Below are 18743 nucleotides of genomic sequence, written 5' to 3' on the forward strand. Positions count from 1 at the left end.
ATTATGGATCTGGATAAATCCAAGATGGCAAAAGGATAAAAAACATTTGTCACAGCACAGACAAACACAGTGGTCATATTTTCCATCCATATAAGCATACAGTACCAGTAAACATTTGGACACACCTGGTAATTTATAATAATTATTTAACACATTTTAACATAATGCATATAAAATCAACATTTTTAAATAACACAAATAGAAACTATGCAGTGACCAATGAGAAGAAAATAATCAAAACTATCTTATACTGTATTTTAGACTATGTAAAGTAGATTCCCTAAGTATAATTTTAGTTTATCTACAAAACTAAATTCAAGCATCAGAAGGTCTTTAAGGTCATGAAAAAACATAAATAAAGTTAGATATGTCTAAACTTTTAACTGGCACTCTACTGTATTTGGGCATTTAAGCCACCCTTAAAAGGGGTCATGTCATTAGGAATCAAATTTTTCTTGATATTTTGACATGTAAGAGGTCATTGTACTATAAAAAAAAATACTGTACATTTCAGAATTCAAAACTTAATCCCCAATGCAATAAAAGCATTTATTGAAACCAAACTGCAAAAACGCCTCATTCTATACTTCTGCAACCTTCCTTCATCATTTAGGGTCTCATTAATTCATGACCCCCTCTACAGCTTAAAAACATATACACCTACTTTACATCCCCGCTCACTGGCGCTCCATTCGTACAGAGAGAGAGAGCATTACAGACAGGCCTAGTGTGGCCTAACTATTCCTGAACACCTAAGGGGACCCATATGGATTATTTTGAATTATTTTTGTATATAAACATGCACTAGACAGACATCTTTGACAATTGGCATGTATCTCGCGTTGCTTTTAAAAGATGCGGTGTCAAGTTACAACTCTGAAAAGGAGACCCCATTCTGTTTCATTCAGCTGCATGAAAATTATCTTATATTACTACATTTTGGTGCAACAAAATAAATTAATTAAACAATCAGTGGACATCAGGGAAGATAATACAATTATATATATAAAAAAAGAGTATGTCATGACCTCTTATAACATTTATTAATTTTTCATCATTTTCATAATTTCATAATAGTTTATGTATTAATATATAACAAATATTTGTTTGCATTAGATTACATAAAGCAAGTAAACAAATAATGCTACACTAACATCAAATTTCTGAGCCATTAATTATTACTAATTGGTCCCAAGGTTATTTTTAGTGGTTGTCAGTTCCCCTCAGATGTTCACACTGGTGTATTTTGTAACTGCATGAGAAGTTAAATAAACCATGTGTGGTGTTAGAAAGAACAGAAGTGAATACAACCTTGAGAAACTCTAGCTCTGACTCGTCAGCAACCATGTTTGCATTGTTGCCATGTAACCGTAGCAACTCTTCTTTCAGGCAAGGCATTGCCATTTTCTGCAAAACACTCTTGGAAACATAGTGCTCAGGCTGATAGTAGTTCTTCCCATTAACCTTCAGAGGACACAGACAAGCTTTTGATTATGGTGAAAATAGGCTAAAAACAGTGCTTTTAGCATTAAAGTAAAACCAGTTAACACTCATAAATGCTATAGATAAAAAGCTGTACACAACATTACCATTTAGCAGTTGCTTGGTATGTATTTGATCTAAGTCCTCAATGCTTTCTGTAGGCATGATATTATTTATTTGCATTTATTTTTAGCTTCTCCCATGATGTCATTATATTTTGGTCTCTGGCACTATTTTACGGGTGTGACATCATGGCACAGATAGAGGGGCAGAGACTACAGCATGAAAACTTGTATGACTGTAGCCCTGAGAATAAACACACATCTCTGTGGAAAGGTCATTTTGTGATAGCTGGAATACCTCAGGCATACTGTCCCCAAACTCAGCTTGGAGAGCCAAGGCGCCAAGAAACAAGCAGGTCTCCTCATTACACAGTAACCTCTCCTCCAAAATGTCCCGCCTCAACTGGAGATAGTACTGATGACGGGTCAGCTTGTTGCTGTGGAAATAATCACAATGGAAGTCAAGGTTGGACAACAGTACAGGTAAAAACACACTATTAAATTAGTCTGATATAGTGAGAACAGGGAAAGGGACTTACAGAAGAAGAGAAAAGTCTTTCACAAAAAATTTGATGCGGAAATGAAGCACAAATGTGGCAGTGGGCACTTTTATCCAGCTGTATGGGGCAACTTTTGAAATTTTTGTTTCATTGTCAAGAAAGAAAAATTCATCACCTGAAAAACAAAATAAGGACAATTTAAAAGGTAAAATAGCAAAGTGTACACAAACAAACTAAACTGACACACTGACCTAATTATTCCACAACAGAATTATTTACAAATATGTAATAAGGCTGTGACTATCTACGTGCTGAAATTCAGTAACACCCATCATACCTACTTGTATGATATTGCTAAAAAAACAAAACCGAAATTCTGCAAAAAACGGCAAAATACCATTCAAAATACCAGACCAAACATGTCTAAAATACATTAGATGTGCATTACCAGCACTGTATGCAAGGCCAAAGTAAACATTTTCCACAAGGTTTGAATGAGCGATGATCATATCAAAGACGTTCCCTCCTCTCGACTTGACATCACATTTGACCAGAATGTTCTGTCCATTTGGCATTAGAACTGTCAAGTCCCTTTGGTTTGAACTTGACCTTCCTTTGTTTGACTACTCAGAAAGAAAGAGAGAGAGAGTGTGAGAGAGAGGGGAAGTGCAAAAGGTGATCCTTCCTAAGGTATCAGGCTGTTGGTTTAATAACATATTCTTTGCTACAGAGCCAGTAGAGTCAATTTAAGGGGTACTGAACTGACCACAATGGAATTAGGCAGCTCTAAAACGATGAGAGGCTCCTCCAACATTCTGATGAACTCTGGGCCATACTTCTAAGAGTATAAGTATAAACCAAGAAAAGAGAAATACAAAGAGATAGAAAGGTACATCATTTTGGCATTTTTGTTCATAAAAAAAGGTATTAAAGGTATAGGAAATGTAATTTACCTTACCTTTATTTTCCTTTCATTAAGGCTAAGTGAGGAGCCAAATAACTGATTCGGCCTCGAGTTGAACAAGCGACGCCTGTCAAGACAAGGACTTCAGGTCAGCCATGTGCTGTTACAGCTTCTCTGCTGTGAAATGTGACAACTTCTGGAAGAGAAAGAGCAGTGAGATTAGATCTAAATTTAACAGCATGTGGAAAAACAATGCTAAACGCACATAATAAAATGCAACTAACAATATAACCATGCATAGTTAGAATAGCAAAGTAAGGCTTTTGTTGTTGGTGTCAAAGACCATTCATTCACTCTATGACCCCGTTAACACCTGGTATTAAGATGTGTTACAGGTAATCCGATCATGGGGTTCAAAACATTTGGTGACTGGATAAAAAAATAAAATAAAAATATGATAATGATTATAAAACACATTTCTTGAGACAATAGAAAGCACAAATAAAAAAATTATACAAATAAAAATGATTTGACTTTATGTTACTTTTATGTTTCAATGTTTTTTCTGCTTGGGCAACAAAATCTCAATGTTCTCTTTGCACTGTCAAACAAAAATTGTGATAGCCAGTGCTGAAGCATTTTACCAATCAGAAATTTGCATAATTTATTCTGATACAAGTAATCACCAGCATCGTCCAATCACTGCCAACTATGTTAAAATAAAATTACATTATAAATTCTGAATCTAAATACTGATTACCATTGTCACATATCTGTCATGTTGAGTCGTCCAAACATGATCTGCAGCCTGAAACTGAACTTTTGATAGGAAGTTTGGATTTAATTCACTTGGCTTCATAGGCAATCTATAGGAAGCTCCCTTGCTCCCTATTTAGTGAATGACTTAGCCTTCAGTGCGCTGTCTGTCTGCACTGGTCTCAGAACAGTTCGAAATGCACCGTATTTTCATCCTAACTCCATATAAAGCCTCTGAAAGCAAATTTATTTTCTCAGTGTTAAAATGCATAGATGCAAATAAAGGATTTCTAATGAAAACCTAGTGCTATTGTCCACTATAGTGTACATTGTGTTTAGCAGCGTGGCGTTTCGCGATAAATAGCTCAAATTTTACAAATGGCATATCAGATGAAACTAGAGACTATAAATATAAATATATAAATATAAAATCAATATAAAAACGTGATTAGGTTTCTTATACCAGATGTAGTTTTGTTGGCATTTCTCCCAAAGACAAACTCCATTGTGATTGGCGCCATGTTGTTTTGTCACATGACTCCGTACAACGAAAGTTTAACCCTTTACTGACAGCCCAGAGTGTCCTGAATTTAGATCAGTCGGTTTAAATTAAATTATTTGTTGCTTACAGCAAAGCCAAAATACAACCTCCACACATGTACGTGGGGTACCACAAGAATAATTTGCTATATAATAATGACACAATCAGGTAAAATGATCAACAAACATTTGTTTATTATAGCTGCTTTTCCATAAAAAAGAAAACAAAAAACAGCAGTCACAGAAATAGTCTAATTTAAAAAAAATAATTCAAAACATAAGCAGAGAGCAAAGCAAAAAGCTAAACTGCGATATTCCACATATCTTTTCATTCACAAAGAATGATTAAAATAATAAAAATCGTTATATCATATAATTTCTCATCTTGGCTAATTTCTTTATCTTTATTTTTATGACTGTTTCCTCCTATTTTACACAGCACATGAAGCCATATGTGTGCACCGTCCTTCTAAATGTGTCCAGTCATGGTGTCCTTCTCTTCTAGAAGACGGCAACGTAAGGCTGTTTTAATGCGATTTTGAAGTGAGAAGCTTCTCGCTACGGCCATGTGAGGCGGGAATAATGCGGGCTGCTTTTGCCAGTGTGCGGGATACAACCCGTCGTGGATTAGGAATTCGCAAGCCATCAGGAATGTTTAAAATTCCGTGGCAGCGAAGCGTTGTCATCATTGTGCTGGACTCATGCTGTATACTTGTGGCCATCAACTGAAGGCGTTTCTGACGCTTTGTGTTAATAATTTCACTGGATATTGTGTCAAAGAAGCGGTCAAAAACCGGTAATGGAAATCGAATGGAAATCCTGATACAGAGGTAGTCAAAAACGCATGTGACCACACTAGAGTTTTAAACTCTAGTTTTTAAAAGGAAATAACCATCCAATCCTACAATTTGAAAAGTGCATACATAAATATGCATGGGAACTTCACATAACTTTTTCAGTGTGTCTGATATACACATGCACTGACACAGATGAGAAGCATATTCATCTCATGCTCAGTTAATATAGGTAATCCAATAAAATACAAATAATTCTGCTCAAAATGTTGTGTTTGTGAATAGATTAAACTGCATCTGGGAGAAACAGATTTTTCACTTTCTTTTATGACATTTTTTTGCAGTTTATTGTCATGCAGTAACACACTTACATAGGGACTGATGTACTATATGTCGTCAAGTTACTTAAGAATAGTAATCCACTAAAAATTACTAATTACTTTACTTTTAAGTTACTTTCTAAAACACTTTTCCGCTCAACAAATTCCAAATAATGTCTATATTTCTTTCTTGTTCGTTGTTACACACAAGTCATGCACTCAGCACCTCACATTTCTCCTTCAATGACTCTTTACGGGGCCATAATTCATGTATTCCACATGAATATTTATTAGAAATAAGCATAACCCTATAATGTTCTTAAAAGTAATTAAATTAATTGAAAGTCAGTAACTGTAATCTGATTACAAGTATTTAGAATGTAATGCATTACACTACTTTTTTTTACTAAAAAGTAATTATATCACAGTAACTAATTACTTTGTAATTGGATTACACCCAACACTGGTTGTCATGAAATCAGATACTCTCTCCTCGAAATCTGAACACAAGTGGTCATATGAGATGCATTTGTGTGGCCAGGTGTAAACAGTGATGTGTCTCACCTGACCAGGGGCGTTAGGACGTTTCTAAGGGTCCTGGACAGACAGACGTTTATTAATAATAATAACTTTTAATGAAAAAAAAAAATGTTGTACGGGTTTCAATAAGGTGCCCCTGCACCTGAAATTATGGTCTGACCACATGTGATCGAATCTTAATACCAGGTGTAAATGGGGTCTATTGTGTTTTGGTGCAAAACAAATCACCCTTCTGTTTGCTTTTAAATGCTTTTTTATGCATTTACTGTACAAAAAGTGTCAATATTTCCTGTTCAGCCTATGCCATTGTTATTTTACTCAATTACAGTGTTTGATTCTACAGATGACAATGTTTACTTTTTACAATTGTATTACTGTGCTGGGTAAAATCTGGGTCCTGAAGCAAAACCAGTTGAGAACCAATGCTTTAAACGTGCAAGCATTACACAAATATAAATGGATCACATCAGTGCTATTCACCTCCTAAAATCTGCTTGTGATGGTGTGCTGTTCCCTTTAAGTGGCCAAAAAGAGTTCTGACATGAAGCACCTAAGGCATAAGAACAGGCTTTTAAAAAAAAATATATTAAATGTATTTTTATTTTAACTTTATGAGCTTATTTCAAAAACATGGGTTGTGTGAAACATGCCTCGAAGTCTTTCTCTAACCATCTGGCTTCGGTCTGTGAGATGAGCAGCATCATTTGGGGGGTTTTCCACCTAAAAAAATAAAATAAAAACAGTGATTAGCATGTGTTTTTTGAGGAATTATGATAATAATGGTATATGATATATGATAATTAAGGTAAAATTAAACATAAAATTGTTATATGTAATCCAGCAACGAAACCTAAAGCAGTCTGCTAACCATTGATTAAAAGCACAAAAATATTTTAAATACTGCATTTGAGATATCCAGCATAGCGCTGGATCTTTTAATTAACCTGTTACATTGTTGTATTAGTTTCAATGCTAGGTGGGAATCTAGTGGAACGAGGTCAGATCTGATGTCTGTGCATTATAATTTCTACCATCAAATAAGTTCTAAACAAGAAAACTACAACTTTGTTATATTCATTTTTAATTTTACCTGTAGTACATCCTCTACCATCTGCCTGATGACTCTCTCTGGTCGGGGAAGGAGAGCATTCTTATGATGTTGCTCACACGTCTCCATCACTGTAAGTAAGTTCACCCGTTTGAAAGCCACGTCCTCACACATGCTTAGTAGAAGGCTGTTCAGATTGTCACAAAGCTGGACAGACTAGTGGCAGAAGAGTTGCAATAAGTGATTTATATATTTAGACATGATTGTATCCTTTGAGACTTTATTGGATTGTGAAAAGACTTAAAGATGTAAAATAGAGATCAATACAACTTTAAGATTAATTAAAGAAGAACCCACCTGATTTTGTGGAAGTTGATAATCCACTGTCCAATAGAGTGTCATACCTAGTGAGTACACCACCATCTAAAACAAGAGCAAACATAAGCTAAATTGTGTAAATTTCAAACATTATCTCTTGTTATGCTCGTTAAAGGACTTTTATTTGTTGTTGGCATAACCAAGCTTTGAAAGCTCACCTTCTTAAGACACTTACCACCCATTCATTTAACCTTCAAGTCCACCCCATTAATCTTCTTCACAGGAAGGACTGCCAGGAAAAAGTCTACCATAATTGTGGGTCAACTCACCTTCTCTGTGGCCTGCCTCCTGGTGGAAGAGTTGCTGTGTGACATTTCTTGGGAAGTAAATGAGCCCACATCTTCAGAACGACTGCAAGTCTTGAAGGCAATGCTGCCTCTTGTGGAAAGGAGCATGGAACCAGGGCTGATGACACAGCACATGTTTCCAGGATCTGAGAGGGAGAGATAGACGGTGTCATACATCAGGACATTCCAAAATTTTTGAAGGGGACATCTTTTGTTGGGAATGAAGGATAAGGACATACAATATGTACTGAAGTTACTGTACCTTTACTGGAGATGTCTATCAATGCTTCTGCTGCACCCAGGAGGAGAGCCCAGACCTCATCCTCCTCCAGAGGCACTCCCCGTGACTCCAGTACCTCTGCCAGGGTCACAAATGTGCTCATTCTGCAAACCATGGGCTACACACACATTCAGTATAATGTGTATGTGTACACATATAAACTTATATATAACCAACAAGAGTGAAGTAGGACTGTAGGACTAAATTCTCAGACGCAAAGAGGAGACTGGGGCAAGCTGTCACACAAGAAAGTTGTCACAAGGGCTATATCTCAGTAAGTATAATGTTTTGAGTCAAAAGTCCAATTACACAAATGTGTGTTTTCTCTAGCAATGGTTTTGTATGTTGGTTTCAAACACCTAGTTTAAAACTACAGAAGCCCATTTTTCCCTTGGTTCATTTTTTTTTATTTTTTTTTTTTTAGTTTTTTTCTGTCTTGTTTTCTTGTGATCATGTCTTAGGCCATGTCCATGTATTTGAAATCGCATCTTTTTCTCTACGTTTTGACCTTCCGTCAACAATGAGACAGCATTTTTGACAGTGAAAACAGCGCTTTTCGAAAACACTCTCTCAAATGGATAACTTTGAAAATGCTGTCTTTGCTTGTAGTGTGGACAGGGAAAACTGTGCTATCTGAAAACGATCTTGTATTTGTTTTCATGTGATGTAGTCATGTGATCCATTCAACCCAAAGCTGTTTTCAAATGTATTTGGATTAATGTGGATGTAGCCTTAATTTTCTAGTGATCTCAACATAACAAATTTTGTTTTCTCGTTTAATAAAATTTGTCTTGTGTTCTCGTGATTTCAACTTAAAGTTCTTGCAAGAAAACACCTTTTCGCACCTGGAGCAGCTCATAACATCACAGGCATAGTATCTTCATCTCCCGTTTATCGCAACAGTATAGGCTTCTCTAGGTCAAGGAAATTGATTTTATCTCAGTTTTATCTAGTGACTCACAAGCCTGCTGACATGCATCTCTCAGTCATCATCTGGTATCCATGGAGTAGTGATGGGAAAATGAAGCTTTCTGAAGCAATAGGGCTTTCATCAGAAATGGGTTTTTATTAAAAGGGGAGTGAAATGTGCTTATGTGACTGTATTGGGTTCAAACTTGTACTGGGTTTGCGCTTTTTTAACCATTTATCGAAGCAGTCAAGGCGAAAAAATCTTCGAACATCACATATCAAATTTTTTACCAAAACGACTGAAGCTCAAAGTGAAGGTGTTTTTGTTTTTTTTCAACACAAGCTTTGAATCTTTGGTGCCGAATGTCACATTATTACCATGGAGTCTCCCAGGACCTCATAGCTGGCCAGCGATGTAGTTACATAATAATGTTGTAATAAAGCCGATGTCTAACTAACCGTCTTCCCAGGTGACGAACACAATTATGTGTATATTTTCTCCAGCAAGGCACAAAGCTATTTCAGTTGCTATAAGGCCTTGATTAAAGGGACATGTGATGTGCTCCGGCTCCCCTGACACTGCCACACTGAATGATATATCCGCAATGATTTTGCAGTAATTTGCACAGTAGTTGTGATCTTGTGAAAACAACTTTGGTTATGTTGTGATCTTAAGAAAATTATGTCATGATCATGAGAAAACAACTTTTGTTATGTTGAGATCATGAGAAAATTAAGTTGTGATCACAAGAAAATAAATTATAAACCATGGACATGACGGGCTTTCATATAAAACCCTCTTATATTAGAATTATTTTTGTGAATTATACCCTCCAAAATAAACAAAAAAGAAAATTCTCTACCCAATATTGACATAAAACCTATGCCAGTGGATTAATGGCAGGTTCCACTGTGACAGTTTACCCTATCTACTATGACAACATGCCAAAGTACAGTATCTCAAAAAATCATTCAAGAGTGTTCTCTTAAAACACATTGGCGTATTACAGATTGCATCTTATTCACAAAAGTCAGTACTATTTGCCTGGTGCAATTAATGTTGCACTATTACCACCCACGGAAAGCAGGCTGTAAACAGAATTTTATTACACAGAGATGTTCTAGCGATCATGGCAGGAATTCATCAAATGATGGGGAAAAGCGTTATAACCAGGCAGATATCTGTATGTGCTGTGCAGTCAAGTCCACTTTAAAGTGTTCAGGTGCCTGAACTGCAGTGGTAGAGCGATGCTGTACAGTCTCAGCATAGTATAGGCAGATTGTGGTAGTCTGCTGCCTCTTCCACAATCTAGCACTCAGAACTGGCTTGCAAGATGGGAAGTTGCACCATGCAAATTCAGCCATTCAGCTCTGGTCTTCGGTCCTTGTTTCACCGTTTCCTGATTTGAATCATTCCTTTAGTGAATCAGGTGTTAAAAAAAAGCAGACAGAGCAAAAGTACTCTGTTTCTAGCTTTCCTCTTTAATTACCACAAGGGTAAAATTGAGAAAATGGCCCTTAAGAGCCTAACAGCACTACCACATGTTGACCACCTACAAGCTTTCACACACTTCCAAACAAGCATGTCTTTTCCCTAAGTAATTGGCTTTGAGAGAGCCTGGTGGATTTGCTCTAATGAGTCTGTATTATTTCCTTCTCTTACAACTAAGCTAAAAGCACCAGAAAGGTGCATAAATGACAGGAAGTTGTTGGTAGACAATGTATTTGATATGTTATAAATATTTGACAATTCATTTCAGAAGAACTAAGGGGCAGTACATTTTTCCAGTAAAACACTAGCAGGCTTAAATAAATTTCGACCTATTTATCAAGAACTGGGGCACTTATCATACAAACTGGCTTACAAATATCTGTTCCAAATATTTTCAATATTACTTTTAATCATTTTCATATATAAATTAGATACAAAGATTGGAATTTATTTGTCATTGCATGAACCCAAATGTATCTGCAAACTCTTAGTCACCAGTTAAATGTCATAAAGGATTACCTTGATATTTGTCCTTTAATGCTGTCACTTGCCCTCACTTGAATCCTTGAGTACAAACATGTCATTACTATTCTGATTTTCACAGCCTCACTCGTGCCTTACATCACCAAAATTAATGTTTATGTTGTGATTCTTAACAGTATGCAGCTGTCTGGGTACAACTGCACAAAAGGTGATATCAAGGCTAATAAGCCTAAGAAATCGCTATTACCTATTATGACTGAACTGTATTAGATGTTGTTTAAGAGTAATTATGTGTGTGTTGTGCAGGGTGTATGATGTATCCAGTCTTTGTGCAAGAGTGAAAGTTGTCTATTTGAGAATCAAATAGAAAACTTTCACAGACAGTGGATATTATAACTGCTATGAATAAGCAGGCCAAAATCCTATAATCGCCTTTACATTGTATGCGTAATTTTTGCATTTGCTTAAATGGTATAGTGAAATTTATGTGGCAGAGTGTTTCAAAAAGTTTTAAAAGGGGGCTTGCTAAAAGATCTTAGTCATTTGTGACCATAATGTAAGTATATTGTAACAAATGTTACACTTCACAATCACTAATGCACCAAATACAGCTGCCAATAAATAGAGAATGTGCCCGTCCCATTCCAAACTACTTCATCATTTGAAACACAATGGTTTTTTGTCTGCCACTACAACTGTGCTTTCCACATTTGTGAATAATAGCATTAGGACACTGTATTTATGAAACTGTTATCACTATTAAGGCACAAAGAGAAGTTACAAAGGATATTTACCTTTCTACATTCGATATGCGCAGTGTTTTCCCCCAGGTCTCTTCTACTCAATTATAAACCTCGAAAGCATTTTACTCTGTGGCTCTTGCTTACATACCGACAACAGCACTACTTTTGTTATGATAAATTTTTCCAACTTCACCGTTATTATTCGTGAAGATTTCCTCCATTTCCTGATACCATGATTAAATGTTGTCACTGCTGCATTTTGGCTAATTAATCCTATTCTTAGAGTTCAGCCATAAGAACACAATTGGATTAGAGCAAAGGTTTGACAGGTCAATGGGTGACCAATCAGTGTGACCAAACTCCCCACCAGCACTTCACTAATCTGACTCAATAGAAGAGGTGTGACTCTATATATTTCACCACTGTGCAATATATTCCATTATGCATTCACATAATGCATTATGAGAATGTTTTAAGCTACAGTATACTGTATGTGATTAAAAAAATCTGTTTCAAATCTGTTAAATATTTATTGTAAGCCTGAATACCAGAAAAAAAAAAATAAAAAGGAAAAAAAAAACATCTCTGCTTCGCCTGCAAACTTGGTTGGGATTCTGCATTGAATTCTAACCAAATATTGGCTTAAAACTAATTTACCAGTGGGAAAACTCATCCACAACTTATCCTGAGTCCCCAGAATTCAACCATAATTAGACCCCAACTGCCAGAATCCTTGGATCTGAGCAGCAAAAAAAGTCAAAACTTCAAGCGATATTGCCATCCCCATTTGGGACAGTTTGAACACCCAAGCTACTGTATACTTAAATGGAATAGTTCAAATTAATTCATTGATTAAATAAGATTGACTTATTGTAAAACATGTTTCAGGTAAAATACTTTCAAAGCCCAACTGATGTCTTTAGTTTTATGTATTGTTTACTAAATATATGCTTAAAACAATGTGTATGAAAATATAAAACAATAAATAGCAATATCTGTAATACATTTTTATGACTTTTATTTTATAATAAATATATATTTTTAATCAAGTTGGTAACATTTTACAATAAGGTTCCATTTGTTAATATTAGTTAACAACATCAGTTAACACAAACTAACATTAAACAATACTTTTACAGCATTTATTAATCTTGATTAATGTTAATTTTAAAATATACTAATACATTTCTAACAATAAAACTTGTATATGTTAACATTAGTTAATGCACTATAAACTAACACAAACTAACAAAGAGCAATAGTATTTTATTAACTAGCAATAACAAAGCTTAGTATATGCTGTAAAACATATATTGTTCATTGCTAGTTCATGGTACCTAATGCATTAACTAATGTTAACGAATGGAACCTTATTGTAAAGTGTTACCATAAAGATTTATTACTCTTAAAGTCAACGTGAAATGTCCTTCGCAACCCATTTAACTTCCGTAATCTGACATGTTTCAGAGTGAAACAAGAAAAAATGTAGGATGTGGATTTTCCTGATTCATAATCCATCAGGATTTGATTTGATCATGAAAAGTGGCCATTTACATACCTTGTACCACTGGTTGGTTGGAGGGGAGGAGTTGAAAAGTAAAAGAGGGACTCATGACACAGACAAGGCATGTCCGCGTTTCGCGGTCAGTCCATGCAGACTGTGCTGATGACGAAATTTGCATCAAGCATACTTTGGCCTTTAGACGACACTGAAGTAGACAAAAGAGAAGCATAACTGTCATGCTCTCCCCAGTCTCTGTCTGTCACTCTCCCCACAAAACTACATTGCCCAGAAGCACCTCCCCAGACTTCTAATCACCTGCACCTGTACACAGTTACCACAGTAATCAAGGACAGCTCAAATACCCATCACAGCCACAAAATCATGGTTTAGTCTCCCTTTGGAACACACAAAACTCACTGCTCTTCCAGAGCAGTATCATCCTTCTTCATGCTCACATCATTAGTGTTATTCTTCATCAGTAACTATCTACCACGAACTACATTACTCTAAAACCAGCTTAAGTCCATTTATCCATCTGCGTGTGTTGCCTTCCTAACAGAAGTCTAAACTGCAATTATGGACCCAGCAGGAGTGAATCTTCATCTCTACCCGGATGATATTGAAACAGGGGTTAACCGGTATTGTCTAGCTCTCATCAACACTTCGCCAGCATCCACTTCAAACTCAAACATTACCAACCCACGAGAATCTATCGATACTCAACAACCGCTTCCGCTCCACTTCCTGCTGCCACTTCTTCTGCCTCTGCCTCGGTGAGTTCAGCCAGTCCTTTGGTCTCCCCAGCGCCCTACGCTGGTTCTGTGGAGGATTGCAATGGCTTTCTACTTCAGTGTTTACTTGCTATGGAGATGCAGCCTTTTGGGGTTGTCATTCATCGGATTCAACATGCACTGGACCCCATAGTGAGAGTTCTTGTAATCACCTCTCTATCATCGGTCAGTGCTACCAGTACTACAGTGGCTTACTCTGTTAACTCCTCTCCTGACCCTCTGGGTCAACTTCTTCACAATTCACTGGCCACTCTGACTGACTTTTCCGGTTCCATAGAGGAACACTATGGATTCCTCCTCCAATGTTTACTCCTGTTACAGAGTTCTCCACACAGTTTTCCCACTGAGCGAGCGATGATCGCCTATATCATATCCCGTTTGACCGGAGAAGCCTTGATGTGCGGGTCCATGATCTGGAGGCAAGGAGATAAAGTATCTCAATCCTTTGATGCCTTCATCACCCACTTTTGGGAGGTCTTTGAGCTACCAATGTGGTCCCACGATGCTGCAGTTCCCTTGGAGGGGTTCTACGAGCCGACGCCCATGCTTGCCACGGTCAACAAGCCAACGGCCAAGCCTGCCACGGTCAACGAGCCAACACCCATGCCTGCCACGGTCAACAAGCTAGTTCTTGAAGCCCCATTCATCCCAGAGCTAGCATTGCAAGCCTTGTCCATCCCAGAACTAGCGTTGCAAGCTTCCCACAGCTCCGTCTTCTTTCACTGAGCCTCCCACAGCTCCGTCTTCCTTCATCGAGCCTCCCACGGCTCCGCCTTCCGAGCCTCCCACAGCGGTGCTCATGGCTATCCAGAAAAGGAGGAGAATAAGGGCTCCTACTCCCCAGTCACTGCCAGTGCTCACGACCATGGAGATTGTTCCCCAGTCGCAGCCTGTGTTCATGACCACGGAGGTTGTTCCCCTGTCACTGCCTGTGCTCACGACCATGGAGGTCACTCCCCTATCACTGCCTGTGCTAACGACCACAGAAGTCACTCCCCTATCACTGCCTGTCCTCACGACCACGGAGGTCGTTCCCCTGTCACTGCCTGTGCTCATGACCACGGAGTTCGTTCCCCTATCACTGCCTGTGCTTATGACCATGGAGGTCGTTCCCCTGTCACTGCCAGTGCCCAATGCCATGGAGGCCGTTCCCTGTCATTGTCTGTGTTTACAACCACAGAGGTTGTTTCCCTGCCACAGCCAGTGCCCACGACCACGAAGGCCGTTTCCCTGTCACTGCCAGTGCCCACGACCATGGAGGCTGTTTCCCAGTCGCTGACAGTGCTCCTGACCCTGGCGACTCTGCCCTCTGGGTCTTCCACAACTCCATCCTCTGAGCCTTCCACGACTCTGCCCGCTCCTCCAGAGTCTCCTCCAGCAGTCCTGTCCGCTCTCCCAGAGACCCCTTCTCCAGCGGTCCTGTCCGCTCTTTCAGAAACTCCTCCTCCAGCGGTCCCATCCACTCTCCCAAAGACGGCTCCACCCGCTCCACCTCCGGCTCCTCCTCCTGAGTCTCAAATCCCTGATCCTCCAGAGGCTCCGCCCACTCCACCTCTGGGTCCTCCTTCTGAAACTCAAACCTCTGCTCCTCCTCAAACCTCTGCCCGCTCCACCTCCGGCTCCTCCTCCTGGAACTCAAATCCCTGCTCCTCCTGCAGCTCTGCCCGCTCCGCCTCTGGCTCCTCCTCCTGAGTCACAAGTCCCTGCTCATCCAGCTGCTCCGCCCACTCCGCTTCCTGAGATTCAACTCCCTGAACCAGCTATGGCTCCGCCCCCTGACCCCCTGCCAGTTCCATCCTGGTGTCCTGATCCTCAGCCAGTTGCCTTCCTGGAACCACCTCCCAAACCACTGGACCCCGTAGCCTTCCTGAAGCTGCCTCCCAAATCTCCAGACCCCACTCCCTTCCTGGAGGCTCCTCCCTGGCCTCCTGATTGTCCGCAGGCTCCTACCTGGCCTCCTGATGATCCGCCAACTCCTCCTTGGCCTCATAATCATCCTTCCTGGTCTGCTTGACCCTGCCCTCCTTTCCATCCATCATCGGGCGCCAGGAGTCACCCTTTAAGCGGGGGGGCAGTATCGTCCTTCTTCATGCTCTCATCATTAGTGTTATTCTTAATCAGTAACATTCTACTATGAACTACATTACTCTGAAACCAGCTAAGTCCATTTATCATTTCTCTCACCTGTTCTCTTACCTGTTATTTCAATGTAGTTCCCGCATCTGGGTTCACCATCCATCTGCGTGTGTTGCCTTCCAAACAGTAACAGAGCTACCTTTTTTCTTTAAATGAAATTGCCCCTTCAACATCCACTGCATTCATTACTAACAAGTTCCATGAAGATTTACAACAAAAACACTTACCAATTTAATGCTCTTGAGCAGAAGACATCTTCCCATTTGCATTTATTCAGTTAACTGTTTTTGATGGATCATTTTTATTGTCTGCTTGACCAGACAGTGTCCTTCGCATTGACCCATTAGCCCCAGTATACTTTTACATGATTTGCAAGATTTAATAGTAAATTGACCATGATTTTACATGGAACCATATTTTAACCTTAATATTCATAGTAAAACCCTATCATGGTTAAAATGTGGTTACTGTAGTAAACCATGGTAAATTTATTGTGAGGGCACACAAAACATATTGCAGGGGATGCAAAACTTATTGCGAGGGCACACAAAATTATTTCAGAAAACAATTCCTGCACTATCCTCTAAGGGGGTCAGTATTAAATAATAAATGTTAAAGCAATCCATTAAAAAATAACTTTTTTGCCACAGTATGTTTAGTATCAACCCAAGCGTCACTGCGTCATCGCAAGACTGTCATAACATTGGGGGAACAGCAGAAATTGCTCATGTTGGGGGCTCTGCATTTTTGTGGGTTGTTTGAAATCTTAACAAAACCTTGAATGAATAGAGCTGTTGTGGGACCAGAGACCAAAAGTTGTACTGAAGATTTGGAGGATTAGGATGGAATGGAGGTAGGTTGGATAAATATAGAGGGTGGAGGAGGTAAAATAAAAAAAGGATAAAGGAAAGAAAGAAATATAATCAGGAAGGTTCTGTAAGAAGCATAGGGGATAGTGAAGGAGTGGATGGGTGAGATGAGTAGTAGTAGATGTGAATTTAGGATGGTATTAAAGTTTAGGGAAGGAAATAGTTTGTATGGAGGAAGCCCAATACCAATGACGAATGAGCTGAAAAAGTTATTTGGAGAGATTAAATATGTGAAAGTATTTCAGGATGGAGCATTGATGGTATCATGTAGTAACGATTAGCAAAGGAATAAAGTAATGAGATTAAAGATGATGTGCAAGAAGGCGGTAGTGAGTTCCAGACCGGTAAGACAAAAGTCATGGGTGTGTGGTGTGAGTCCCATTGGAACTGTCAGTGGAAGAGATTAAGAAGAATGTAGAGGGAGGCAAGGTAGTTGAGGCAAGGTGTCTGCAGGTAAATAGAAAACGTTGATAGCTTCTCTGTAATGTTGAAGTTTGAAGGAGGGAGTTTGCCGGATAGGATTAAAGTAGGATTTGTTAGTTATCCTGTAAAAGTATATGTGCAGTCTCCTATGAGGTGTTATAATTGCCAGAGGTATGGACATGTAGCTGCTGTGTGTAAGGCTAAGAAGAGATGTGCTAGGTGTGGAGGTGAACATGATTATGGTAAGTGTGGTGTGGGAGTTAAGTGTTGTAACTGTGGTGGAGCCCATAGTGTTGCTTACGGGGGATGTGAGGTTAGGAAAAAAGCAATTGAAGTGCAACAACAATGTGTTAAGTATAACTTGTCATATGATGATGTGGTGAAAGCGGTGGAAATGAAGAACAAGCTGGAAACAAAGGAAAGGTTAGAGAGTGTAGGTGGAAATGAGGAATTATGAAGATATGAGGATGGGGTAAGGATTAAAGAGGATATGTTGATGGTGAACAAGAAAAGCTTCTTGCTGTTCATGGCAGAAGTTATTAACTGTACAGCACAGACTTATAGGAGGACAGAGAACATTCAGATAATAGTTAAAGCAGCGGAGAGGCTAAAATAGGGAGATAAATTAAACAGGTTAACGGGACAGGTGAGGCAAATTAACTAATAAGCAAACAAGGAGGCGGGGCATGACGCAAGACAGAGAGAGACACGCGGCAATTCAGAAAAAAAAAACAAAGCCACGTGTTCTCACAAAATCCCCTAACTACCCCTGTTCTCCTCAAAAGATCTTACCTCACTCCCGAAGAAAAGGGAAAAGGGAAAAACACAGGTGAGTCTTCCAGGCCACTGCTTCCCTTGCCTGGTTAAACAAATGGGCTCAAAATAAATAAATATAAATCCCTATATGCTCGCATAAATGAAAGTAAAGTAACATGTAAGCTATTATGTTCCAGTCCTAGGAACAAAGCGAGTGCTGCCGGAGAGGGCATCTTCCACTAACCTTGTGGTTTTATACTGAATCCCTCTGTGACGTCAGAGAGCTCAGAAATAGGGGCGGATCACCTTTTCACCACACCACCTAGAAACTTAAAGAAATAACAGACAAAAAATACGAAACACAAATATGAGTAGGAACACGTAACACCTTCACCCTTAAGTGAATAAATTGTAGGTATAGTTGGATTACTCACCTTAAGCAGAACAATTTATTCATAATATTTACACCTGGGATAGGATGTCAGCAATGATGTTTTCCTTACCTCACATGTGAATAATGTCCAAATCAAAGGGTTGTAAAAACAAGATTCAGCGCATTAACCGTTGATTGTTATTTCTCATCCGATGTAAAAATACCAAGGGGTTACGATCTGTATAAACCACCACTGGATGTGAAACAGAACAAATATACATTTCAAAGTGCTGTAGTGCAAGAACAAGGGCGAGCGCTTCCTTTTCGATTGTGGAGTAACCCCGCTGATGTTTATAAAAAAAATTTTGAGAAA

General features: G+C 38.8%; 1 protein-coding gene and 1 pseudogene across 1 annotated transcript; one reads left to right on the plus strand and one right to left on the minus strand.

Annotated features, from left to right (window-relative positions):
• LOC127423492 (tyrosine-protein phosphatase non-receptor type 13-like) overlaps positions 1-18089 on the minus strand; it is a 77610-nt pseudogene extending 59521 nt beyond the window's left edge.
• On the plus strand, positions 15068-15505 carry LOC127422876 (uncharacterized). Its single transcript, XM_051666683.1, has one exon. The coding sequence runs from the start codon at positions 15068-15070 to the stop codon at positions 15503-15505; it is 438 nt and encodes a 145-aa protein (XP_051522643.1).
• Positions 18090-18743: the final 654 nt, after the last annotated feature.

Source organism: Myxocyprinus asiaticus, chromosome 32, assembly GCF_019703515.2.
Source record: "Myxocyprinus asiaticus isolate MX2 ecotype Aquarium Trade chromosome 32, UBuf_Myxa_2, whole genome shotgun sequence".
NCBI classification, from domain to species: Eukaryota; Metazoa; Chordata; class Actinopteri; order Cypriniformes; family Catostomidae; genus Myxocyprinus; species Myxocyprinus asiaticus.

Bases quoted from the DNA above. Each gene is read 5' to 3' on its own strand.
- LOC127422876 (XM_051666683.1), top strand. From the start codon at position 15,068: ATGGAGGCTGTTTCCCAGTCGCTGACAGTGCTCCTGACCCTGGCGACT.